Here is a 27117-nt window from a genome sequence, read left to right as displayed (position 1 = left end):
ACAGATCCAGCAGAGAAGACAGGAGCTGGAACAGGCCTTAGCTGTGCGCAACACCTAAACCAGGACCCTCCTGAAGCCCTGCGTCTGATTTCACAGCTGTGTGTGTGTGTGTGTGTGTGTGTGTTTGGATGTGTGTGAGGCCATCGCTGCAGTCTGGTGAAAACTTATACCTCTAAAAGTGTCGGTAAACTAAAGAAAAAATTGCCTCCGTGTCGACAGCGCTGTGATGTTTTGAATCAGAAGAGGAGGCTTTCCCCTCACGGCAGCAGCGACGCGCACGTATGGAAGCCGGATCTCGATGCGCACATGCGCCCCCTGCATATTTGTCCCGTTTTTGTGCCGGACTGTGAGGACGCCGTCATTAACCGCATGTATTCTCCCCCCAGAGCTCAAGCCCCCAGACCACAGGCATCCTCAGACTCGCCACCTCATAAACAAAACCTCCTCCTCCATCCGCTACACTCTGCTTTGTAAATATGTCGTCAAGAGAGAACTCTGGACCGGCTGCTCACACACACACACACACACACATGCACACACACACACACACACACGCACGCACACACGCACACACACGCACACACCGCTGTGTGTTTGGACTCTCGTCTCAAAGAGTTTGCTACTGTGACCGTCAGAAATGTAACATGATGTAAGCCGGTGTCACAGCCGATCCTCGCGGCGCTCTGGATGAGTCTTCATATTTTATGTTCTCCAACTCTTTTTGATTTTTTTTTTTTTTGGGGGGGGGGGGGGTGTAAGTGTGTGTGCGTTTTCATTTGTTCTCATTAGGAGAGGAGCTTTCAAAGATTTATTAATTACACCAGCAAAGTGGAGATTACAGCGTGACACGTTGGGTTGCAGCAAATCAAAGCTATCTGTAAACATTTTATTTTTTGGAGTGGATTCATTGGAAAACCTCCAGCGTGTCTCAGTTTAGTCGTATTCGCCCGTCTTTTTACAGTAATTCCAACCACAGTATTCGTCCCGTGAAGTAAAAGTATTATCACATCAACAGCTCCGTGTCTGTTTATAGCAAGAATAGCGTTTTAATGAAGGAGAAACGAGCATCGATCATCCTAATAGTAGCTTTTTTCTTCACGTAATCACAGCAGAATGACAGATATGCCTCTACTTGTCGGCCGATTTGTCTCGTCAGAGTCGCTCACTGCCTCTTCCTCGTGTCGTATTTTGCCAGTTAATGTCCTGAAGGTGTTACCAAAGGTTGCAACTAGAAGAAGAGAACATGGAAGTAGAGTCCTCACCTGGGGTTTAACAGAAATTGCCTCGTTTTAACAAATGTGAACAATTTGGGTGAATTTGCTCCCAAATGTTTGTGTTTTGTGGCCAATCAGGCCTCAAGCATTGAAGAGTTAAACCCAGGTCTGGAGAATCGAGTCCATTTCTACACTTTTTTTTATTATGTTACATGAAGAGGATTTTTTTTTCTTTTCTAGAGATGTGAATGTAAATATGTTTTGTCCCTGAAGAGGGCCAGCTGTACAGTATACAGCAGACGACAGATCTGCGTGTGTTTGTTTGGGGGGGGGGGGGCACATGGTGCAGTATGGGAGCTCCATGAGTTTTGAATTAGTAGGGCAGGAATGTTAGTGTTCCTCTGTGTACTATCTTGGGTTGGGGTGATTTATTTTAGGTCCATCCCGTAACTATCGTGGGAGCTAGAAGCTGCAACAAAGAAGGACCTCCCTCGCTTTCAGTCTGAGTAGCTGTAACACGATATAATCTGCACCCATCTCCGTTTCCACTTTTTTTTTTAAAGACACTTGACCTGTATGTATATGTTGTAATGTCAGATGGAGGATTTTTTCTTTTCTTTTTTTTTTTTTTTGCTCAGCAGTCAGTTTCTAAGTGGAACCTTTCTCTGGGGTTTCTTTGCACTGTGCTGTAATTCCTTGTCGGGACTCTCTTTCATCCTGGGTGAGACCCTCTTTTTATTCTCCCAGCATACACACGAAGTGATTGGATGATTTCACAATGACCTATGCATGCTCCATGGACATTAATTAATACATCTGATGGGAAAGTATGTGTAAATATAAAAAGCCGGCATAGCAGTCTGTGTGACGAGCGAAAGACTTGTTGAAATGCCTTCTGGAAACTTTTTTGCCAAAAATGACATGCCCTACCAGCAACTAACTGTAGGTGTGATTTTTCTGAACTGTGTTTTTGTTACTAAGTTATATTAACTGCACTCATTAGAGGAGAAACAGTAGTCATTGGTAGTATCTTAGTCCTGTGTCTGACCTGGAGTCATGTGTCTTTGTATGGCCAGGGCATTCACATTGTTGTCATACAGTCACTGGTTCACTAGCACCCTCTTGTGGAGGAAACTAGAAGCTGCAACTCCTGGGTGACCTCAGCTTTGAGCACCACAGTCATCAGAGTGTATCTGACAGAATTGTTGGCAGACTACTGTGTCTCCTGTCACTAAAACCCTGACATACTGTTGACATGTTGGTCCCACTCCCTGCATGTGTTTGTGAAGAGTGGGGACTGCTCTTTCTCTCCGTTTACACTGTCGTCAGAGCGTCACCAACAGGGAGAGAGTCGTATACATAATGCTGTATATCTGTAAAGAGCAAAGTCTTTCGGTGATTCTACAAGAAAGGAGAAAAAAAAAAAAAAAAAAGGGAAAACAGCTGTGACGTTGCGAGACAGCCTGGATGTAAATAAAGAAGCGCTTGCCAAAGTTTGTAAATGCCATGATATCCAGAGTGTCTTTTTTTTTCACCCCGATCACCACAGCACGTCCACGTTTGGGCACTGAAGAGAAACTACTTCGACCACAGGGTCCCTCTGCAGGGGCTTTGCTGCAGATATATACATAATGTGTTTTACTGAGCCTCTTAAAGCTACATAACTTTTAAGTTAGGTGGGAAATGCTTAAATATGCGTCAAAAATATCATTTCATATGAATGTCAGGATGCTTTTTTGGACATTTTATATTGATTTTCACACATATATAGAGGTGAAGCATGAATTCTGGTTCATATCATTTTACTGTGCAGCTGCTCAGGGTGGAGCCAGTTTGAACTACTTCAGATGCAGTTCAGAAGTTTGGCCCAGTGGTTCCCAAACAAGGGGTTGGGACCCTCCAAAGGGACACAAGATAAATCTGAGGGGTCCTGAGATGATCAATTAATATTAATAGGATTGAATATTTTTCTGAGTAGCATAAAAATGGACTCAAGTATGTCAAAATTACAGTACTTGAAAGTACAGAGCTGCCTTGTTTCCACATTTCAAGGTTATGAAAAATGATTTTTTTTTTTTATCACAGTGAGCTGGGCTGCGTTTAGTCATCAATAAGACAAAGCTAAAAATCAGGGACAGATGATGGATCAGTGCAGCTGTTTGTCTTGTGCGTAATGTGACTTCATAAAGTCCCTGTCATCCTGCTGCAGTGATCTCACGCTGACGTCTGATGAGTAATCCGCTCAGGAACATGAACTACATTCCAGTTTCATCTCTGGCACCAAGGTGTGTTTCTACCTGCTCATCACGTGCAGTTACACAACTCACCTCGTTTCAGCGTTTGCGCCGCGGTCCGACTTTCACTTGATGAATACAGTGAAGTACTGCTGGATCAACAAAGCAACCACAGAATTAATGGAGACATCTTTTCCATCTCTTTTCACCAGCTTTGGCGATACATTCATGTCATCTGTGTGCACTTTACAGCAGCTTCAAGAAGAAGAAAAAGAGGAGTGTGGAGCTGCTACAGAATGTTAGGACATTTCTGGGTCTTATACTAGTATTGTGCAGACAGTTGTGCTTTTACCATCAGAACAACACACCCCTGACCCGTCTGCAAAGATACCAGTGAACACCAGACTGACCTGGACTCAGATTTAGAAACATGTTGTGACTTTAATAGATTCCTAAAAAGCACCCTTTCATATCCAAATCTTTTCAACCACAGCAGAACTTTTTTCCATCTTCCATACTTCGGCCATTAGCTGTGGAGTCTGAAAATGTGTTACTATGCAAATAACTGTGCAGCCGTGCTAAACTACCCTTCACTATACGAACGCTCTCACACTCAGTATAGTGTTGATTTTGTGCTCGTGCTCATTGGTAGGTTGTACTTCCTGCGTGAGCAAGGCGTTCCTCGAGGTGGCAGACAGGCATTTTATTGTTCGCTGACCTCACCACAAGGCAGCAGGTGGAGGCCTTTGCACGGCGGATTGCAGCAGTGCTGTAACGCTGACTGCAGCTCTGCTCCCACCTCAGAAAGAGCCTCTTTCACTCCGCTATTCTCCCAAGCTGGTGCTGAAGTTCTGCGGGTGGGGGAGGTTAGTGGGCCTCACTGCAATCGACTCACCCCTTTACAGAGGAGGAGGAGGCTGCGTGAAGTAGGCCCATTCAGCTTGTTCAACCATCTCGCTGTGAAGGTTAACCACCCACGCCACAGCCAACCTTGGCTAGGTAGACACGACCCTCCCTCTGGGCACTGGGTTCACTTCTCCCCCCCTAAGACATGTGCAGAATACTCGCCAAAACCCAGGGAGGCCCAGGCCGGGGTGGAGAATGACTGACTTAATGTGAGGAGACGAGGCGGGGCAGGCAGCTTCGGAACAAACTGTTCACTGCCTCCAGGCGCTGCAGCGAAGCTTTCAGGCAAACCAGGAGGACTACAACATGTATTATTCCGAGTACAAGCACGCCATCGCTACTGTTTTCTGCCATACTGCCTTTTCTTAAGCTCTGCCGAGCAGATAACAAATACTTCCAGGAGTAACTGTTCAAGCATGCTGCACAGAGCTCCTTTACACAGTTGTCTTTTCACCTAATGAGACTGAAACAAGCACTTTTACACACTCTGAGCGGCAGGAATGAAGAGACAACTCTGAGCGGAAATATCACCCTTTAATACCTCTTAGAAAAGAACATATATTAAAGAAAAGGCAGCCAACGGCTTCAGCTTGTTTCCAGTATTATTTTAAACATCTTCACTGAGGAAGACTTATGGCTCAAGTTTTTTCTCCATTGTTAACAATGAGGCCTTTGTTCAAGACACACCGTCGTATTATTTTAAAACCTGGAGAATAAATATTCTTGCTCGACTCCTGTGAGAATACACCAATGGCAGAATGCAAGCAGTCCACGCAGTGAGAGGACGCCTCCTTGACTCATAATTCGTCTAGACATAACAGATTAACTGTTGCAGACTCATTAGTCAGACGCAGTCGTAAGCACCGAGCAGAGATTTTCAGCTGGAGGATACAACTAGGAACATGTGCATCAGTCAAAGTGTCCACGAGCTGCATGCTGCTCTGCTCTGCTGCTGTTCTTCAGCTGATCCTGACCTATTTCTGCCAAATACAAAGGGGTGAATTTCAGTGTGTGGATAAACAAGTACCATATTGCAATTCACATTCTTCTGCATGAGTATCCTTTAGTCCAGGCAGTACGTTTGAGGCCCCAGCACTCCCCAGAGGTCCTAGGTGCTGTTGGCCTGCTCTTGTTCAAAAAGCGCCATGGCGAGATGTGAGCGAGACCCCAGCCCCTCCAGGTTGCTGAGGACACAGCGGTGGTAGATATCCTCACTGAACCGCGGGTTGCAGGTTCGCCGCACGTATTTCTGGATCAGCGCTGGTTCTACAGCCCTGAACACGTGTAGCCCAGAGTAACGGACAAATATGTCGTAAACGTCCATGCTTTCCAGCAGCTCCTCGTTGTCCAAGATGTCGGCAGCCATCTTGGTCCGTGCGGTCATGTAGTCTGCGTTGTAAAAGCAGGCCTCGTCAAAGACGTGGCGGTCAAAGTGGCCATCTCGCAGTGACTCCGAAGCGAAAGAGGAGGAGGCGGCCGAGGGCTGCTGGTCGCGGTACACGACGGCAGGATTGTACTCTTGGAAGTGGATAGGGAAGAAGACCTGCCAGTTACTGATGGCGTTCATTCGGCAGCGGTTCAGGAAGTCAGCATTGACCTCCGTCCACACGCTGGCCAGGAAAAACAGCGTGTCCACAGGGTGCTTCTTGGAGATGATGTCCATCAGCTTGACCTGTGAGGGCACCTCCGTCTTCACACTGATCCAGGGGATCTTCACGTCTCCGTAGCGCTTCTCCACCTCCCCGATCATGGCCTTAATGCCAGCGAACACATCGGTCTGGCTAACTCGCTGTGCGTCAAAGGGATCATAGATGAACAGGAACGTGAGTAAGACATTGTCGTGGGTGTCCAACGTGTTCATCACGTACATATCGAGGAAGTTACCAACGTAGTCCTGATCCTGGGCAGTGACAGGTAGGATGACCTGCACCCGTGTCGCCTCCGTCACATAGGGCATGGGGATAATCTCAACTGCACTTAGAGGGCGTAGCAAGTTAACCCGTTTGGCAATGACTTGACTGTGGCCTTTCTGGGTGTAGGCCTCCAGGGCAAGATCCAGCACATACTCCATGCCACGCGTGGGATCAAACCGTCGGTAGCCGTTCAGCAGACGCCGCTTGCGGAAGCGTAGCTGGGGCTGGTAGCGCTCATTTAGACGCTCCACTGCAATCTCCAGGATTGCGTTTACATCGGCGCGGTCGGCCCCCCTCATCTCACACTTGGGTGAGCTGTCAATGCACGAGTAAATATGCTCTTCAGTGAAGTACTCCCAGTTTATCACCTCAAAGCGGGTTCTCGGCTTGAAGGGAGGGTTGATTCCAATAGGCCACGTGACCCCTGCCTTCCCCTCTGGTGTCAGGTCACTCAGGTTGTTGATCTGCATCTGACGAGCGCACAGAAAAATCTGTCAAATGTGAAAGCTAAGAAGGAACAGCCTGTCTTAACTGTGTAAACATTTACCGATGTGATTGCTCTGCAGTGCAGGGTATATTTCATGCTAAGTCAAAACAGTGCTAATGAACTATCATTAGCAGCTACTCTAATTACATAATGAGGCTTTTCAGGAAGATCATATTCACAAGATGATGACACTGGAATGTAACACTTCATGCACCAGCAAACACTCAATCCTTTGGCTTTCTGGCTTGTTTCAATATTGTATCAGACAGGAATGTCTGCCTTGGCTTAAAAAGTGGGTGTGGTGGAGAGAAACGGTATACTTTCACACAGAACTCCCTCGGCACCAAAGCCCCCCACTGGCACAGTCCCATCAGACGTGAGTCACACAAACAAACTCATCGCAGTGTCGAGCAATACAAACCTGCAGCTGCTGAATCTGTAGGTAAGTCCACTCCAGCTCAATCTGGCTGAAGCGTTTGTGCAGGCGGTACATGAGATTTGGTTCTGATATGGGGTGGACTGTGAAGGCGTTTTTAAACTGTACGCTGTCTTCACGCTCCGGATCTGCATTTTTCCCGAGCTCAAAGTAACGATATGTCATCTCCTGTGAGACACACAAACATTGACAGAGAGAAAGTATGGATCACATTTATGACACTGCTCTTCTGTTTTATGCACATTTCTATTCTTTTTTTTTTTTTTACCTGGTGCACTTCCACACAGCTGAGACCCAGGTAGTCAATAATGCAGCGGCCCAGCCACTCATCAGGTCTCACACTGAGGATGTCATTACGGCAGGTGTCAAGGTGGGGCTGCAGACGGGCCAACAGACTGCGGGACAGCAGATAGCCATAGCCCCCGTGGCAGTAGCGTGCCTTCTCCTCTCCACCAATAAACTCCTCCGCCCTGCCCATATACAGGTCCTGACCTGCGCTGAGGTGGCCCACCAGCTCCGACAGACGATCCGCTTGCATGTACGTGTCATCCTGGGCCAAGAGGAACCAGTCGTAGTCTGAGCCGTAGTGCTGATGGAGGTGACGCACCGTCTCGTACATCAGCCATACTGGACGGTCGTCACCGTGTGCGACCACGGTCATGCCATGAGGCACCTTGGGGCTGCGCAGGCCCGTGAAGAAAAAGGTGCGGTGGAAGTGGTGGGCAACTGTGCGATTCACCGCCACGGCCAGCGTGTTGAGGGTGGCCCGAGAGGTCAGCACGCCCACCAGCAGTCGCTCCCTGATGCCCAGTTCAGTGTGGATATATCGAGTTCTGGAGAGGCGGACAAGTGGAGATAAATTGAAAGAACAAAAAAAGACAGATGACATCAGAACAAACAGAAGAGAGGTGATAAAAATCCCACAGCAGTCCAACTGGTCTCCATCACAAGAAATACTGACTTTAACAGCCTCAAACTCCTTTACATGAAGCTCTAAAATTATTTTAAGACAAACATTAAAAGATGAAATAAATTTTCTAATTGTGTGAAGCTTTTTCCAGCCAACAATCAGCAGCAGGATTTGAAATAAGACATGAAAAGGAGGATGGAAACCTGTGGATCAGCAGGTCTGCTCTGCACATCTGAGCCACTTTATGTCTGCACAGAGAGATTTGACTGATGCAATCTCTCATCTATAGACCACATATACTGCATATCCCACTCATTTAGCTTACTGCAGGGGAGATTTCAATGTAAGCCTATTAAAAAAGAGACTTAACGTAAATCCTCTCAATTCAAATTGTCTCCAGTTTCTTAAATCCAGTAAGATATAAAACCATGTGATGTAGGGCGTCTTTGACAAATGTGTATCTAACTGTATTAAAAATGTCTTCATATGTGTGCTCTTGCTGAAAGCCTTTCTATACCTCTGACAGGGAGGTACAGATCAACATGGACATCACAGCATTGTTGTGGTGTTATTGCCTGTTTTAGCATTTAGGAACATGACTTCCCCACTCACCTGAGGACTTTCTTGTGCGGCTTGTTCGGGTCCTTGTGATAGGGCACGATACGTGGCTGGAAGTCTTCATCTCCAGCTCCATCCCTCGAGTCTCTCTGGGCATCTCCTCTGCCCAGAAAAAGCCTCCCATTGCCCAGTTCATCTCTGCAGGCGTCATCGGTATCCCCTTGAGTCCAGGACACCATTAAAAGGCTCAGACTACATCCCAACGACAGCCCGAGGATAAGGGGTAAAGCAGGCCTGAACACGGCCAAAAAGGAGGAAAGACGCATATCTGGCAGTTATGGGCTACACTTCATGAGGCTGTCCTGGAAACACTGACTGTGAGCCAACTCTCCTGCCCTAGCTCAACACATTTTCCAAAAAAGAACCCACATCGAGGCAAATGTACTCGATGACACTGACAGAAAATGGCCTTAAATGCACCATAATGTCCCTTTATCGAGTCTCTTTCGGGGAGGTAGTCGTTAAGAAGTTTCTAATCAACCTATCAAACAAAGATTAGATTTGGACGTTACCTTAAGACATTACAGCAACAATTAGAATATTTTACAATTGTAATAAACGCTGTTTTATCGTTAACTTGATTGCTGAAGATGTACAACTTCTAAACGTACAGGTAACGAAATAAACTAACGTTAGTTTGACCTTTCGTGAGAACAAATAATTGCATTTACCTTGTTATCATTAACGTTTATTGCAGCTTAACTAACAAACCAAGCTAATTTTGTTAACTACTGTCATGGTAACAATGTAAAGTAACGTTGCTCTGCGTGTCCGTTGCCTTTTGAGCTAACGTTACGTTAATTAGCTTAACTAATTTTGGCTAGCAATAACGCTAACGGCCACTTCTAAAGTCAGCTAACTAACGTAGCGAGGCGCTAACGTCAAATGTCACCTGGTAAAATGAGACGTTTGGGTTTATGTTAATCTAGTTTGTCACTGATTTATTTTTCAAAAAATGAAGCAGGTGGACGCAGAAGTTTTGGTCGCCGTATCGTACAATATCGTTATGAGTCGGAAGAACAAACATCAAAGAGCAAGCTAGCAGGCTAACACCGCGTCCGTTGCTTTAGTGCAGATATATCGCTCCTCGGTCCTTCTCCACGAACGCTGACTTGAAGGCACAGATCCCATTTTTCATCGTTGACACAGGTAAAAAGCCGTCAGACATAGCCGTGCATATGTCGTCCATTTTCTTCAGTTTGTCGACTTCCTCAAAAATTGACTGCCACACACACAGAGTGGAACTACCGTCCCCCTTCACTTCGTTTTCACCCTCATCATCACTGACTAAGCGAATGCTGCTGCAGCATCACCTCTGACTGACTCTAGGGACCCGTGTCTTTGCGATAAGGACTGCTTAAATCAGAATACCTTCGACAGTAACAAGAAAATATCTCACTTACAAGATCGTATGTTTAATATACACCTGAGTCAAAATATGGCTCTCGGTGTTGGTGTGAAAAAGATGCATTTAGAAACCTCATCAGTGTGGGTACGCCGTAGTAAGGTGATCATCTCTCCAGCACACCAGCCTGTAGTGTCAGGCTCATTGACTTGGCTCTTGTCAAGTTACTCCCAGCCGTTAATAATGTCTTATTTTACCGATTTAAATCTGCTATTAATTTAGCAATTCAGGGACATTTTACTGCAGTCCCACGAGAAGGGGCGGGTACATCGATTCTCAACGCCCTCTTTGACCATATATGGTCCGTCTGGCGGTTTCGCGATCGGCTAGTTACATCCACCCGGCGAAAAGTGGACACGAGACGTCGGTGTGCTCCCGAGACCAGTAATTCGTTTTCAAGGTAAGTTAGATTTTCACGGTATCTGACAGCTATGGCTCAAATGAATAAGACACGCAGGTTTCTGTCTTAATAAATTTTGTCTCGAAAAAGACTCACTAGCCGCCTTCAGACCTTGTAGCTAGTTGGGCCTAGCGTCAAGTTAGCTTTAGCTGTTCAGGCCTATCATTTGTAGTTAGCTAGCTACCCTTGTTAGCTTAGCCAGAGAGCTAACGCAGTCAATGTCTTGTTTATTAAAATTGATATATTCTTCCTGTGTATGACATTCCGTCGTAATCAGCTAACACAGCTATTTGGGTACTGTCGTCGACAAATCCACAGTGAAGTGTCAAATATACTTTTAATATAAGCGGCATCAGCTACCGTTAGCAACAGCTGGGCTACCAGGCTTCATAATGGAAAGAGCCCAACGTGCAAGCAGGTGGGATTGTAAGGGACCAAAATGCGGTCTTGGTTAGCATTACCACCACCATCATCATCACCGCTCGTCAGGCTGAAACGTTGACCAGCGTAGGCCTTTTCTGACAATGGTAGTCCTTCCTTAAAATGAACTGTAATGATAGATTGAAGTTACATCGTGTGTTAAGTTACCGGCACGTTTATGACACTGGCTAATCGGCGGGTGTTCACTTCAAACGTCACTTTTACCTAGATTCATGCTCAGATCATTTTTGACTGGGGAATGAAAGTATTGCCAAAATGAAATGAAATCCTGGAACAGCTGAGAATGTGGGCATCATAAAGTTCTCTTGATATAACAATAAGATTGATGTTCTGAATGTTCATTTTATCTTCTGCAGTTGAATAGCCTTACACAGCCATGCCATCCGACTTAGCCAAGAAGAAGGCAGCAAAGAAGAAGGAAGCTGCTAAAGCTCGCCAGCGTACTAAAAAAGCTGATGATTTAAATGAGGAGAGTGAACAACCAGAGACCCAGCGTAATGGAGCAGAGAGCAATGGTGAGAGGAGGACTCATCTGTAACTAAATGTTTAGGCCTGGCCGTGATTTATTAGATCTGTGTCATTCCTGAGATCGATCCAGGCATTGACTTGTTACCAAGCTACACTTGAACTCTCCGTTCTGTCAAATAAATTTGTAATGTTTAGCTTGAAATGTGAGCAAAATGGTTAACAAGATTTTGTATTGACAGGTGTTGTCAGTTTAACAAAGGAGCTGGATGAATTTGAGCTGGCTAAGACTGAGGCACGGGCGGTGACAGGTGTTTTGGCCTCACACCCCAACAGCACTGATGTCCACATTAGCAGCCTGTCACTCACCTTCCATGGCCAAGAGCTTCTAGCTGATACCAGCCTGGAGCTCAACTCAGGCAGACGCTATGGACTCATTGGCCTTAACGGCACAGGTAAATGGTCTCTCGTGGTATGTGATCATATGGACTTTAGAGAGTAATGTTAGAGGGACGGCTATGGTGTCTGAAATAGTCCAACAGGTTGCCATTGTTGTGGAAATCACATAGTGGAACATTTTCTTGGTCTCTTCAGTTGTCGCTACTTCAAGTCCCTATTACTAATCAATGGCCTGTACATTTCCCAGATCACTTACAGCAGTTCCCTCAAGGAGAAGTGGGATGAATGTTGCACAGAATGGATTTTTAATGTTGAGTACTGTGATGAACAGTATTCATTTTCATCTCTACTTGTATCTGCCAGGAAAATCCATGCTGTTGTCAGCCATCGGGCATCGTGAGATTCCCATTCCAGAGCACATCGATATTTACCACTTGACCCGGGAGATGGCCCCCAGTGACAAGACAGCTCTGCAGTGTGTCATGGAGGTGGATGAACAGAGGATTATGCTGGAGAAGGAGGCAGAGAGACTTGCCCATGAGGACTGTGAGTCATATGTGATGTATTATGCAATAACTGCAACTGCAGAGGGGAAACTTACTGTCAGAGGCAAAATAGTTGAGAGATAGCAAACAGAATGCCAAAACAATTTTAACAAAACACACCCTTGTTTGCGTGTAGCTGATTTGATGAAAAAGACTTGCAGCAGTGATGAGGAAAGTGTCTCACATACAGTTGTGTATACAGGAAATGAAAACTTAATTCCTTTCTCTCACCCCTTCATAGCCGAGTGTGAGAAGCTGATGGAGCTGTATGAGCGTCTGGAGGAGCTGGACGCTGACAAGGCAGAGGTGCGAGCCTCTCGGATCCTCCACGGTTTGGGTTTCACCACTGCTATGCAGCAAAAGAAACTGAAGGACTTCAGCGGAGGATGGAGGATGCGTGTTGCTCTGGCCAGGTAAAGACAAAGTTCTCACTATTACACCATTCAGTGACATGATGTGATGCATCCGGTGTCTCAGTGTAGGTTTTCAAACAGTGTAACAGAGTGTAACAGTGCCAGGTGTGACTTTAAATTTGTATCTGCTCTATTCTGCATGTTGAATACTGTATAACTACCAGTTCTGACTGTGTATAACCCACTTGGTGCCAAGTTCAGCTAAATGTGCTGACGACAGAACTGTTTCTTGGACCAGATTAATCAGGTTCAGGAAGTTCATGTTTTGCTGTGAAATTAAGACCTTCTGTAAGCTGAATTGTGGAAGCTAACAACGTGATTGGTCACACATGAAAAGCAACACCCATGGAAGAGTAGCTGAATATAAATTGTAATGAAAAACTGATGCTGTTTAGTCAACATTTAACATGAGAAACTCGAGGAGTTTCACAATGAGAAGTTTTATGTAAATGAAATGTTAATGACTATCCTCAATTTGCTCAGAGCCCTGTTCATCAAGCCCTTCATGCTGCTGCTGGATGAGCCCACGAACCACTTGGATCTGGATGCTTGTGTGTGGTTGGAGGAGGAGCTCAAGTCGTAAGTTCACTTCCCAGTTCATCAATTAAATGAGTCCAAATAGCTGATTCGTATTGCTCATCCTGATTCTCTTTGTCAGGTTCAAGCGAATCCTTGTGCTCATCTCACACTCTCAAGACTTCCTGAACGGTGTGTGCACCAACATCATCCACCTGCATCAGAGGAAACTCAAATACTACACGGTGAGAACACTTGGCTGACCCCAGTGCTGGTGCCTTAAAGTAAAATTTAGAAGCCCAATACCAGAAAGGAAAGTGGCCTTTGCATACCTTGGACCATCTTTAAAAAGTATCTTGAATGGACGCTGCCATATGCAATCCCATAACGCTAAATAAGGAAACTGGGGGTAGGCTGTGTCTAATTATGTGTCAGTGTGCTGCCCTGATGGATGACCATGCAAATCTATTTTTACTTTAAGGGTAACTATGACCAGTATGTGAAGACCAGAGAGGAGCTGGAAGAGAACCAGATGAAGCGCTTCAACTGGGAACAGGACCAGATAGCACACATGAAGGTAAGAGGGAGACGCCCTGTGGTGGAAAGGTTTCACTGCACAGAAAAGATGGTTCAGAACAGAATCTTCTGAAACGAGTCCACGTCCACGGCCCTCCAAACAAATGTTTTGCAAAGTAAGCTTATCTCAGGTTGACTTTGGACAAGATTTAGTAAACATTATCTCATAACTAGTAACTATCATTGGAGTTTCTGTGACCACAGGGAGAAAACCTGCAAATAGCATTCTCTGATGCCATGTTCATATCAAAATATTGTGAAGTTTGTGTATTAGGAAAGGTTTACTAATTAATACAGCTAAACTGATCATATGCCAGGATCTGGGTGTCTTACCAGCTCAGCTATACAGTTAACTGGAGAAAACTCTGAAAAGCATGTCTTCCTTTTTTTTTTTTTTTCCCCTTTTTTTCTGTTTTAAAGGAGTCTCATTACACTGTTCTGGCATTACCCAAATCAAGATGTGCGCTCATTGTTGTTTTTACATCCCTCTCCTCTAGAATTACATTGCCAGGTTTGGTCACGGCTCTGCAAAGCTGGCACGACAGGCACAGAGCAAAGAGAAGACGCTGCAGAAGATGGTGGCATCTGGCTTGACTGAAAAAGTTGTGAATGACAAGGTACTGTGATGATGTGGGTCACTGATGTGGTTCAAATGGTGGTCTACTCTCAGCAGCCTCACGGTTTTTGAACTAGTGACACATTTTTAGGAATTGTGGCCAGTGGCACTAATACCTGCCTCTGTCTCCCGCAGACTCTGTCATTTTATTTTCCTCCCTGTGGGAAGATTCCTCCTCCTGTTATCATGGTTCAGAACGTGAGCTTCAAGTACAGTGACAGCACAGTAAGTATAGTCAACATTGCAGCATGGTCAGAGCTTTGTTCTCTGTAATCTACATGGATTTCTCAGTCTCATCTGCTCATGTTTCCTGTAGCCATACATATATAAAAACCTGGAGTTTGGTATTGACTTGGACACACGAGTGGCTCTGGTGGGACCCAATGGAGCGGGGAAGTCCACTCTGCTAAAGCTGCTGATGGGAGAGGTAGGTACAGTATATTTCCTCGTTATCCCTCGACAACCTGCACTTCAGAGTATTCAAGTTTTTTCTCTGTTTCTCTTCGTAGCTCCTACCCTCCGACGGCATGATCCGCAAACATTCTCATGTCAAGATTGGCAGATATCACCAGGTAATACATGGAGCCCGATTACGGCAGATCAATACGCCTGCATGACTCCAAAGTACTACAAGTGTCGCCCCTTTGATATGCCCAAAATTATGCTCTGCTATGCCTTAGAGACACCTTTTAATATAAAAAGTATTTTAAATGTCTCCTGTATCTGTTTATCTTCCAGCATCTGACAGAACAGCTGGAGCTGGACCTGTCTCCCTTGGAGTACATGATGAAGTGTTTCCCGGAGATCAAAGAAAAAGAGGAGATGAGGAAGATCATTGGTCGCTACGGGCTGACGGGAAAACAGCAGGTGGGGTTTGAATACTCTTCCAGATCATGCAAAATGGGATGGGCATTTTTTTTTTGTATGGGGACAAGTGCAACTGTTTCTAAATTGACACCTGACGTCTTCCAGGTCAGTCCGATCAGGAACTTGTCAGACGGTCAGAAGTGCAGGGTGTGTTTTGCCTGGCTGGCCTGGCAGAACCCTCACATGCTGTTCCTTGACGAGCCCACCAATCACTTGGACATCGAGACCATTGACGCATTGGCAGAAGCCGTCAACGAGTTTGACGGCGGCATGATGCTCGTTAGCCACGACTTCAGGCTAATTCAACAGGTATATATTTGTCATTTGGTAGATTATAATTTGACTTTTGGCCGGAAATAGCCCTGAAAACCAGAGATTTAACTTAACCAGTTGTTGCCAGCACCTTTCATAATGCTTTTTTTTTTTTTTTCCCCTCTCCTCTAGGTGGCTCAGGAGATCTGGGTGTGTGAGAATCAAACCATCACAAAGTGGAACAGGGACATCCTGGCGTACAAGGAGCACTTGAAATCAAAGATTGAAAAGCAAACGCATGACATCTAAATAAACTTCACACTCTGAGCCACTCCTTTATCTCACATCATGGATTTGACCTGCGAGCTCCCGAGGGGACGAGCAGGGTCTGCTTTGCCAGAAATGTCCTAAGTAGAACTGAAACAATCTGTTATTCATCTTATTGGACACGTCTCTTGTACATGTTGTACTGTATCTCCATCTCAGTTTGACAGTGCTGCACCATGCTGAACCCAATCCCCGCCCACCCCATCACCTCAGGCTGCACTCTGATTGGCTGATTCACCTGAAGCATCTCAGTGCATTTTGGAATGCATTCCATTGTGCTGTCTTCATAGAAAACTTTTATTTTTCCAAATGTTCTGTTTTATCCCAAAATGTATGCAGCAGCTTTTAGGTCATATTTTATGATATTTAAAAGTTCACTTTTTTTTTCTGTGTAAAAGAGCAGTTCGGCCTTATTTAACAATGTAATGCAATAAAGGTTTGTCTGAATAAACAGAACATTAAAAACAGCATTTTTAGGTTGAGAAGACTTTATTATTTTAAACTTAATGAATACAGTACTCTTGTCCAAAAATCAAAAGCTGTTTCGGGAAAATAAACTATTTTACATCTCTGTAAACAAGAGGACAAAACTTGAAGTGATTAAAGAAGTTGCTTTGGATTCTGGCTTGTGAGCCCCGTGGCTGCATAGATCTCACCTCATCCTACAGCCGCTACACTACACTGTACGCCGCTCACCCTGTCTTCCACGTGAACTGAAAATGGCTCGACTGTCCAAATAAATACTGGCATTTCTTGGCCTAACAAACACGACTAGAAGAAGGTAATGATAGCGGTGCGTAGAAACTATCAAGTAAATCCATTGCATCTCCAGGATGCATTTGAAAAGGGGGAAAAAGTGAGTTTTTCAGTGACTTATGGCTTACTGTGAACTAACATCCATACAGGTGACATCACAAGTTAGAAAATCTTCATTATGAGCTGTCAGCTGTGTTCATGTCACACTGGCGTCAACATACGGAAGTATGGCTGCATTTTGCTATCAGCATTACAAAAAAATTGTTCAGTTTCTCACAATTTCAGCCGAACCTACCGTTCTATCATGTTATTTATTAGACGTTTAACGGTGCCATTATTACACAAAATCTGCTTCTCAATTAAACAAACATTTCATGTTATACCGACAGGCCTCGTTAAGAAATAGTTCTCGCTTTGACCAATTCACAAAACACTTCTATGTTGGAGGAGAAACTGTCTTACAACTGTCCGAGATGATGAATGTATGAATTTCAGTTTATTGCTGACATTGCTGCAGTGGTGCTTCTGTATGATTAGTGGTGTTCTTGAATACTAATATTCAAGCTAAAAGAAAACCTTTGGGCCTAGTTCTAGTAAACATCTGAGGGGAGTAATACAAAACAGGTTCCACAAAACCTAAAACCCAAAGCAGAGTTGAAGTAGACTGAATGCTCGTAGGTTCCTTTAAATAAAGAACCACAACGTGATGCTTACAGTTTGCACAGCTGTAATTACACAGCTTCATTCAGATGCACGGCTCAGCAAGTTAAACGTGTTCCCTCAGCTGAGAATCGCTCAGAGAATGTTGTAAGGACAAGAATTAGTGAAAGGATGCCGCTTTTTACAGCCAATTTCAATCCGAGCCAGCAGATCAGGTGTAAGCTGCATGGTGATCTCGGCCCGGTTAAAGGAAAGCCACCTGTGTAACACCCTGAAAACTCATCGCTGAAGGCTCATCGCTAAAACATTAATGTGGCTTTGTGGTACACCCCTCAGGAGGCTGACGTGAACTCTACTTACTCTAATAAACCAACATGACATGAATACAGCTCGAGATTCAATGTTAGTTTTAATAATAAGTGACAAAACTGGAAGACATTATTTGTCTTCAAATCCTCCTGAAAAAATGTCTTCAACCTTATTTGGTTGAGTTGACAGTTTGTTATTTAGGTTTTCATTTAATGTCTACATAACATGGGTCTGTTAGTCATTACGGTCTGAAAATACATGCTGTGTTATAAGTTAATGTCCAACATTTAGTATGTTGCTGCCAGTCGGCTCAAAAAGTGCCAACCAGCAGGAACACGGATAACTCCAACCTATAAGGCTGCACATAAAAGCTTTAAAGCTGTAGAGATTGTCAGGTGGAGCTTTCCAGAGACAAAAGGGCTGCAGAGTATGCAAGTAAATACAGATTGATTATATATACGTAAACGTTAGAGATGGCCAAGTTTTTAACCACGAGGCTTCCGTTTAAGGTTTCAACTTGGCAGCGTGCCTGATTGACAGATTAGCGGCACAAGCTGCAGTTCAAACAGTGCAAATAGGAGGAGTGTTACAGTTATGTTGTTGTTCAGAGTATCGTGCCGGCAGCATGTGTCAGGGGCTAAAAGGGGGGTCAGAGGCCCGCTCAGGTACGGGATGTGTGGACCAGCAGAGGGTGTCCAGGCTCACTGGGCTTCCCACTCCTCGTCTGAGACCTCATCAGGGGGGACGATGCGAGTGTTGCTGGCGCGAATGCTGCTGATGTTGGTGAAAGAGAGCAGGTTCGCAATACCTATCAGACTCACGCCGGTGCTGTTCAGATTCACCTGAGCCAGATGCATGTGTTTCAGGAACTTTAGACCTGAGGGAAACACAGCAAGACGCAGAGAGACTGTTATCTCAAGCAGGAAAAGATCCCATTTGTCTGCTGCGGTGGAGCCAGTGATTTCAGAGTTTCACCTTACCGTGGTCTGTGATCCGCGTGCGGCTGAGATTAAGTTTAACAAGCTGATTGCAGTGAATCAGACCTCTCCTCACTACTGTGTCTCCCACCCGAGTGCTGGCTAACCCCAACACCTAAAAGACACCAGAAAAACACTGTTAACATCAGCAAAAGTATGATGCATATAAATGAGATAAATTCAGATAACATAACTCATGCTGAAACCTTTGATCAACAATGCAGGTGTGCATGGAGGCTGTTTTTGTAAGACAGACTAATTAACCTGTCCTCTATAAATGGTGGAAATTATTATTATTTTTTTAAATATAGAAATAACAAAATAGTATATTGCAAGAGAGATGATTACAATAAGATTTCTTACATAACTTTTAACCCCTGGCCATCCCCTTTCCCAGCCCCACACTTAAGTCCGGCTTATTATGAAAGAGGGTAAGCGCCATTTTTAACCCTGAGTTAATGAGGACTGCACTGCAGCAGCGTTTGATCTGAGCTCGGGGCAATCCCAACAAGTGTGTAATCCCATGGTCATTAAGAAATACAGTGTACAATTCTGAAACGGACATATCCTGTGTAATCCTGTGTAAACAGCAGATTAAATAAAATCAGTGTTAAATAAGATGTTTATTATAAAACTGTTAAACTTACAGACCACCACATTATTATTTTTCTATCATTTCTTAGTTTACTAGACAGCTGACAGATGGACAAATCCACGAATGTCACCAGCAAACTTACCTGGAGGTGCGGCAGACAGGTGATGAGTTCGGCCACTCCTCGGCTGCTGACTGCCGTCCGGTCCAAACAGAGCTCCTGCAGCTCCTGCAGGCCACGCAGAGAGGGAAGCCCTGCATCTGTCACCTGAGTGTTGCTGAGCGACAGCTTCTTCAGCCTACACAAAGAACACACAGTATTCTGTCAATATCCCGGCTGTAATCATACCGGAACGACTGCGTGTGTTGTACAGCCCAATAAAACGGCTGAATGACCTGTTCATGGTGGAGAGCTGGCTGACTCCCCGGTCTGTGACTTGTGTGTAGTCTGTCAGGTCCAGCTCTGAGAGCAGAGACAGCCTGGAGAGGAAAGACAGCCCACTGTCTGTCACAGAGTGGCGTCCAGGGAGCGTCAGCTGGGTCAACTTTAGACCTGGGAGGAAAGCAGAAACCTCTCGTAAGAGTTTGATTCACCACAGACTCGGACCTTTTGTGCGGGTCCACCTTCTCATGAAGGTTTGAAGGTTCTGTTTACAAACCTGAGATGCTCTGCAGGGCTTGATTGCCGTCCACAACAGGGATTCCCGCCAAACTGAGGGAAGACAGGGCCGGGTGGGAGGCGAGGTGCTCCAGTGAGCTTTCAGTAACACCGGTCCCATCCAGGTTTAGAGTCTGCAGGCTGGACAGCTCTGCCAAAGCTGACACATCCCTGACCTGGTAGAACAAGACCCATCAAGACAAGGAAATGCCAAAAGACAAAAGTGAAATGAGAAAATTTTTAAAGGCTGGCTGCTCTGTGAGCTAAGATGCCAGATGTGCCATTACAGCCAATGTACCTTGGTCTGCTTGATGCTGAGGAGCCGCAGTTGCGGCACACAGGTGGGCAGGACCACCAGTGTGGCTTCAGTCACAGCCGTCTGGTTCAGGCTGAGCTGAGAGAGGCAGGACGGAGCTGACTGAAGATACAGCACCATCCCAGCATCAGTCACTTTGGTCTGGTCCAGGGACAGGAAACACAGGTTCTTTAAACCTTGTAGAGACAGAAAGGAAAATAACATGTTGATACATGCCAAAAATCATTCACTCTACATTCAAGTTCTTAGCACAAAGGAGCTTATGTTGGAATCTGGAGTTCTTGCACGTAATTGCATTTACGTGCCTGTCGAGTAATTGTTCATAAGACGGTTTGCAGGAAGCCTGACCTGTGATATGCTGCAGACAGGAGTCAGTCAGTTTGCTACAGGAGGCCAGGTTGAGGTACTGGAGTTTGACCAGGCTGGACAGGATTGACAGCCCAGAGTCTGGACAAAGCAAGTTTCAGAGATTAAAACGAAATAGCACAGACACTGACCAAACACATTGCAAAACTGATATCTGAAAAGCCTCAAAACTTCATCCTGAGATAAAAATCAATACCCGTGATGAGAGGTGAGTTGACCAGACTCAGATGCTTCAGTGCTGTGAAGGCGCGTAGCTGCCGCAGGAGCTCATTGGTGGAGTAAGGGTAGCAGTTCAGGACAAACTTCTGCAACGGGCAGCCGAAGAAGAGCTCCAGGGTTCGTGGACGTAGGAGCCTCTCGCGGGACATGTGGTTGAGCAGAAGCTCCGCGAGCTCCGGGGTGAGGCATGCCAGACTGCTGCTGTACTGCATGCTGGGAGCTGAGAGGGCGAAGGCACAGAGCGCCAACAGTGAGTAAACAACGCAATGAGACACATTTCCTGGAGTCCTACAGCTGAGTATTCCACATCGTCTCTCACCGGTCATGAGGTGGACAGTTGCGCGGGTGGCCAAGGCACATAGGGACGGCACGCTGGGTGTCCTGAAGGGTCTTTTAGGGGGTGACGGTTGTCCCTGGGAGGCCCGGGGGTCCTCTTGCTGTGCAGCTCTTTGAAGACGCTCCACTGCAGCCAGACCTGCAGCTACAGGCGCCACCCGACCTCCCACGTCCTCAGGCTCAGCTGGGTCCTCTTCTGGAGCCTCCCTGAACACCAAATTGGTACTAAATTTTAACAATACAATTACGGCTGCAACTAGCAATTACAATTTGTTCTTACGACAAAAAATGCTTGTCGCAGGTTTTAAATTCTAAGTGCTTTGCAGCTACTTATAAATCAATTGCAGTCCAGTGGAAAATATCGCAACTGTAATAAATATGAAGTTGTATCAATGTCCATGTATTCCACTTCTTACATTGTGTTGGTGCCACTGTGTCTAGACACTCACCTGAGTCGATTGCCTTGCTCTGGCCAGTGGTGCCTGGGCTCAAATTCTCCTCTGAACCTATTCTCCGGAAAGAAAGGCAGCCTCGGCATCCCTGCAAAAATTACACAAGTGTAATCCATAAGGAGATTCTAATATCACCAAGATGAAAGTCAAAGCAGTCGTTGATGTCAAAACCAGCCCATTTATGTACAGTATAAGTCACTTTTTGAGCATTTGTCTAGTCCTGCTGTCTTGTAATGAAAAAAAAAAAGTTGCATTTTTACATCTCACACCTCTAATCAACATCTTCTGCTCTCAATCTTGGACTCTTCTGTCACTAGCTTCAACTGGGATTGAGCTCTTCTCGCTCTCTGGTACACATTCAGAATACTATATGACAACCACATGCTCTGAAAGCTTGAATATGATTGGCTGACCGGCCGTAAGCTCTCGGGGAACTCAGTTCTCGCTGCCGGGGCTCAGTAGTTCTGACCTGTGTACTGTATGTTTGACAGAAAGGGGCATTCACCTCCACGTTTCCTAATCCTAATCTTTCTTACATATGACACACATTACTGGGGCAGTAGGTCTAATGGTCTGTATAAAGGAAAAGTTGCGCAACATACAGAATGAAAGTAAGTGAAAGTTACTCCAACAGCTGAAAGTGAGAGGCCTGGGTCATCTGTTTCTGCCATGGGAGAACAAAAAGTTCCATATGGATGAACAAATGGAGACATGTGGAAGCAGGAAAAGGGGGGGGGGGGGTCAAAATTTAGGTCAAAGGGGGGATGAGGTGTAGTACCGCTAAGCATGTGAGGTGGCTCTTCCTCTCCTTCTTGCTCATCATCGATCTCTATGCCAGCAGCTTCCTCTGCATTACCAGGAACCAGCCTCTGGCCGCGTCCTGTTGAGCAGCACCAGGAATGTCATTGACTGACTGAACAGCTATTTAAATAAAGTTTAAATAATGTTCAACATTCTGGGTTGTTGACATAATCAAACCCACAGAGCTGCAACGTGGAAGGAGCTAATTCAGGAGTACAAGGTTCCATTTCGGCAAGAAACGTCCAATGTTGAGGGGCATCGTGGAAACCATTAAAACAAACAGGTGAAACAGGAGTTCAGAACAGCAGCAGCTCCTTCCACTTTGCAACTCTATGAATATTTTTTGTAGGCTGCTCCAGTAATACAACTGTACACAACAAACAATCTTCAATGAATAAACATTTGTAAGGTTCAACCCCAGTTCTGAACAAGCTGGGACACTGTGTAAAAACATTAATCAAACACAATGTGATCGTTTGCTAATCCTTTTTGACATATACTCAATTGAAAACCATAAAAAGACAATATATTTAATGTTTTACCTCATGAGCTTCATTGATTATTGTGAATTTGATGGAGCAACACATTTCAAACAAGTTGGACAGGAGCAACAACAGACTGGGAAAGTTGTGGAATGCTCCAAAAACACCTGTTTGGAACATTCCACAGGTAAACAGGTTCTTTGGTAACAGGTGATAGACACTTACCCCAGAAGTGAGACGGCCCAGACAGCGATGGACCAGCCCCAGGTATCCCTGCATAATTCACCGCCTCTTCCCACACCTGGTTGGGTAGTGGTGGAGGAGGTACGACGAGGTCCTGCCCTCCCACCCCCTCCAGGACAGGGATATGTGGCTGAGGAGACACATCGCACTGAGGCGGACCATTCTGTGCCGCTGGTGGTGGGTCTGCAGGACTCTGTGCGTCCTGAGGAGTCTCTGGAGGGGTGGTCTGAATACACAGCGCGGCATTGGGCGTGAGGCCGAGAGAGTGCAGCGAGCAAGCAAGCTCTGCCTCCCCGAAGCGTTTCCGCGGGAAACCCTGGAGGAGGGAGAAGGAGGGTAGGGAGGGGTGACGTCCGGCGATGTGCTCCACGACGCTGCGCAGAGGAGCGTCGGCTGGGAAGCGCTCGCGCATGGACTCACCAGACGGCAGCCGAATCTGCAACAGAAAACACGGGGTTGAAACTCCTGTATCTGCTTCATGCACACACAGAACTTTGAATTCGTCATAGCCTCACCATGAGGACGCAGTTGTTATCTACATTAGTCTGAATCTTTCCTCCAAGCTTCTGCCCTTGAGCACTGGGAGGAGACGCCTCTGTGCCGGCACTGGTCTGGATCTTCTCCTGCAGGCTCCTCCGGTCCTCAGCTATCCGCTTCAACACCAGCTCACGCTCCTGGCAGACCAACACAGAAGACAAGATGCTGTGTTATGAGAAATCAGACAACTGGGTTAAAAGGTTTTGTTCTGCCAGTCCGGCTGAGCTGGCACCGTTCGGAACCAGTCGACGTTCTCCTCAGGGCTGCTGACCTGTTTCTTTTTTTTCCTCTCTGCTCGGGCCTCCTGAGCAACACGTTGTCTCTGCTGCTCTTCAAAGTCACTCTTGTCCTGTTTGATGCGGGACTCGACTGGCAGTGGTTCTGGGGACAGGGTGCATGACTGTGATGGTCTCAGCACCAATGAAGGGGACGCTTTTAAAATAAAAAACAAATCATACAGTTACTCTTGCACTCTACACCATTCATTTCATACTGGCTTCACTTTTCAGATGCAGAAGCCCCGTCCACTGTATCTACCATCTGTGGATATACCTCTGCTGTCAGAAGGAGATGTACGCGTCTCTGAGGTGCTCGCTGCCTCTTTGGGTGGGTTGAAAGCAGAAAATGCTGTCTCAGCTGGCTGTGATGACTGCTTGACCAACCTGTGCCGTGGATATTGACCCTGTAAGAGCCTGTCAATGTATGAGGGAGGGAGGGATATAGCAGTGATTTGGTGAGAGGAGTGTTTTTTTAGAAACTAAATGGACATCATGTTAGTATTTAATGAACAATACCAATTTAAGAATAAAGAGAAGAGCAGGGACAACTCACCACTCGGCTGCATCCGGCACAGAGAAATGCCCCGCCTGTACAGCTGCCTGGATCTGTTCCTCTGTGAATCCCATCTCACTGAGGATGAGGAAAAACTCCCCAATAGTCTGCAAAACAAGCAAATCAAGAAGGCGTCAAACAATCCTGTAAACAATGGCTGACCAAACCAGTGATTTAACAGTGATTGCACAAACAGTGGCCACTGGTGCAGTTTATCTGGCTCATAAGGTCCTGAGGTCTTAAATAACATTCAAAGAATTCTTCTGCACGTTTTCAAGCTTTGTTTGTTGTTGCCATACATTTTCAATCATGTTAACCAGCCCAGAGCTATTTAAATACACGTTTTACGCTTCTTTTTAAATTGGTTTCTATTCCAGTTTTATTACTGCTTTGTTTGACCTGCCAATTTCCAGTACAATTAATGAAGTACTTAATCTGTCGATATATGTATATAGTGCCAGTTGCATTAACTGATGTGCATGGAAGCATAATTAATTCAGACAATATCAATAATGCTCTTTACAGCCTTTTCAAGCTGTTTACATGCCAGTTCATTTATACATTTTAGATTTACTATTATTGTTGTTCAGTTTGTTACTTTCGTTTTACAAGCTAGATCTTCTTTGTGTTTCAGCGTGGACCATATTTAATTGTCTTTGTCCTTCATTAACGTTGCATCTGACGGACCTGCACTGTCTCCTCTAAACTCTCCAAATCTAAGTCAGTGTTGGTTCCCAAAGTTTTTAATCTCAGTCAAAGTTTGTGAGTATAAGAGCATTTATTCACAGTAAAGTCAGCCAGTTTAAACAAACAGATGACAAGCTAGCCTAGAGCTAACGCTAGTTGTTGTGCCTTCGGTACACTGAGAGCTGTCAACAAACAACGTTAGCAAGAAGACAGTTGTAGCTAGCCGATGGAGAACGATGGCGAGGCTAAAGCTAAAGCGGCTAGCGAGCTAATATTTGCGTGAAGTACAGCGTCCTGTCAAAGGCAGCTTTTCATCTTACCGGAGGGGCAGCAGAACTCATGCCGTCGTTTCAGCGCTAATGTAGGTAAATCAAAGCGAAACTAATATTAATTAGCAACTTTGTTGACTTCCTGGTTGGGTCTACTGCGCAGCCCGCTACGCTAGCAACACTGACCTCTCCCCCTTTGACTTGTAGATTGACAGAATATCAACAAGAAACCAGCCTATCAACACTGCGGAGAGCTGAGATTTCCTCCACCGGGGAAGCAGCGGCGTACAAATCCAACACACCTCTCAGTGATTGACAGACCCAAACCCCAACCGCCACCCTAATAAAAACCCAAATCATCCATGACTCGACATAACTGAGTAATGTGTGGAGACTGCGTTAGTTTAGGCGTAGTTTAGCAGTGAATGCTACTGGACAAGCTAGGCTAGGGGGTGATTGTGAAAATTACCGGTTACATACCTCCCATACACGTTGTCACAAAATTAAGACAGAAAATTGAAGAAAACAAGGATGGAGGACACAAAAAAACACAGAGGACTAATCTGTATGAATGATAATTATTGTATTTAACAGGTGTAACTCCTGTAGCAGTAGCAGTAAGCCACCAGTAGGGGTCACTGTGTTCTTACTGATGTGACCTTTGCACCATGCAGGCTGCAAATTTCACTGTTCAGCCAAAGTTATCAGTCTACGTTTCCCCGAAAGATAAGGTAGATATATATACATGGCAGCTGAAGGCAGATGCAAAATCATTTACTGAAGTAAAATAAGAGATTTTCCTTGAGTGACATTATTATGATTCTATCAGACTTTTAAGGTATATATACTTGAGATGGCTTTAAGCCTTTTTAATGCCTCTGCAGAAAAGGCACTGCAGGAATATTAGGTGATCACTGTTTGTGATAACAAATCATTAAGTGAGACAAGGTTTTCAGAAACCTTCAACTGAACAGGGAACAATAGATAGACTTCACAAAAGTCTCAACTATCTGAAGAACGACATGAACCACATGTAAATATAGACACACATATTCCCCTTCTTTATTAATATATCCAACTACAACTAGATATGTAAGATTGATAAATACATATAGATCAAACTACCTAAAACTTCATGTGTGAAAGACCTTCACTGTATTGATGGACCCATTTGTACATATAGCATGCCTATATCAGTCTACGTCAGAATACTACCTATACCCAAGTGTGTGTGTGTCAATTTTGAGATAAGTTGTGGTGGGAACAGAAAAGCAGGGAGTAGAGTAGATAAGGTAAGTTTATGTGGCCTTTGTTCAGATACAAGGTTGGCAACAAGAAGGCTGAGATTAGCAGATAGACTGAGAAAAGCTGGACCACTATGAAATACAATAGTTAATCTGACAGAGTGTGAGCAAGTGGACTGGTAGAGTGTATTTAGGTGACTAATCAGGGGAAATGAGGGGTAGGTGTGCAGACAGGTGGTGGCCTGCTGACTTCAGAGCAGCAGGGAGTTGAGGACTACTGCTGGTCAAGAGGTGAATGACATGGTTTGCAGTGGCCAGAGAATATGAAAATATATTTTTAAATGCCTAATTTAGGAATATGTACCATTTCAGCACGTGACACAGATCAGCTACTAAAGCAGGACCTTGAGGCTTAGATCCCAGTGCAGACTGTGCTGTATTT

General features: G+C 45.2%; 4 protein-coding genes across 10 annotated transcripts in view; 2 read left to right on the top strand and 2 right to left on the bottom strand.

Moving 5' to 3' along the window:
• smarcd3b (SWI/SNF related BAF chromatin remodeling complex subunit D3b) overlaps nucleotides 1-2724 on the top strand; it is a 40010-nt gene extending 37286 nt beyond the window's left edge. For 5 of the 6 annotated variants that reach the window (XM_076761569.1, XM_076761568.1, XM_076761567.1 and 2 more), the window contains one exon: nucleotides 5-2724. In XM_076761569.1, coding sequence (XP_076617684.1) covers nucleotides 5-58 — 54 coding nt within the window. In that variant the 3' untranslated portion in view covers nucleotides 59-2724. The remainder of the gene's footprint in view (nucleotides 1-4) is intronic. The other variant, XR_013079387.1, reaches the window with a different exon arrangement.
• A 2145-nt stretch (nucleotides 2725-4869) lies between these two features.
• chpf2 (chondroitin polymerizing factor 2) lies at nucleotides 4870-10142 on the bottom strand. The gene is made up of 4 exons (XM_076761134.1): nucleotides 8713-10142; nucleotides 7459-8023; nucleotides 7176-7358; nucleotides 4870-6737 (listed from the first exon to the last, which is right to left on the bottom strand). The coding sequence occupies exons 1-4, from the start codon at nucleotides 8982-8984 to the stop codon at nucleotides 5463-5465; spliced, it is 2295 nt and encodes a 764-aa protein (XP_076617249.1). The 5' UTR covers nucleotides 8985-10142; the 3' UTR covers nucleotides 4870-5462.
• A 77-nt stretch (nucleotides 10143-10219) lies between these two features.
• Nucleotides 10220-16410, top strand: abcf2b (ATP-binding cassette, sub-family F (GCN20), member 2b). Of its 2 annotated transcripts, none has more exons than XM_076761135.1 (15): nucleotides 10220-10523; nucleotides 11321-11479; nucleotides 11672-11884; nucleotides 12192-12374; nucleotides 12615-12786; nucleotides 13270-13365; nucleotides 13445-13547; nucleotides 13784-13879; nucleotides 14376-14495; nucleotides 14630-14719; nucleotides 14811-14921; nucleotides 15004-15066; nucleotides 15233-15361; nucleotides 15467-15670; nucleotides 15806-16410. In XM_076761135.1, the coding sequence occupies exons 2-15, from the start codon at nucleotides 11341-11343 to the stop codon at nucleotides 15920-15922; spliced, it is 1836 nt and encodes a 611-aa protein (XP_076617250.1). In that variant the 5' UTR covers nucleotides 10220-10523; nucleotides 11321-11340; the 3' UTR covers nucleotides 15923-16410. The 2 variants fall into 2 exon arrangements, with proteins under 2 accessions (XP_076617250.1, XP_076617251.1); XM_076761136.1 differs by having other exon boundaries at nucleotides 10409-10523; nucleotides 11329-11479.
• LOC143339729 (uncharacterized) lies at nucleotides 16411-25629 on the bottom strand. Its single transcript, XM_076761133.1, has 17 exons — nucleotides 25483-25629; nucleotides 24476-24582; nucleotides 24197-24336; nucleotides 23916-24076; nucleotides 23623-23781; nucleotides 23090-23543; nucleotides 22360-22461; nucleotides 21579-21669; nucleotides 21113-21336; nucleotides 20771-21013; nucleotides 20557-20655; nucleotides 20191-20384; nucleotides 19894-20068; nucleotides 19631-19787; nucleotides 19380-19533; nucleotides 18646-18757; nucleotides 16411-18542 (listed from the first exon to the last, which is right to left on the bottom strand). Exons 1-17 carry the CDS (start codon nucleotides 25501-25503, stop codon nucleotides 18367-18369), a joined length of 2769 nt encoding a protein of 922 aa, XP_076617248.1. The 5' UTR covers nucleotides 25504-25629; the 3' UTR covers nucleotides 16411-18366.
• Nucleotides 25630-27117: the final 1488 nt, after the last annotated feature.

The sequence above is a fragment of the Chaetodon auriga genome, chromosome 21 (genome assembly GCF_051107435.1).
Source record: "Chaetodon auriga isolate fChaAug3 chromosome 21, fChaAug3.hap1, whole genome shotgun sequence".
NCBI classification, from domain to species: domain Eukaryota; kingdom Metazoa; phylum Chordata; class Actinopteri; order Chaetodontiformes; family Chaetodontidae; genus Chaetodon; species Chaetodon auriga.
Note: the sequence above shows the minus strand (reverse complement) of the source record. Positions and strands in the feature narration are given on the sequence as shown.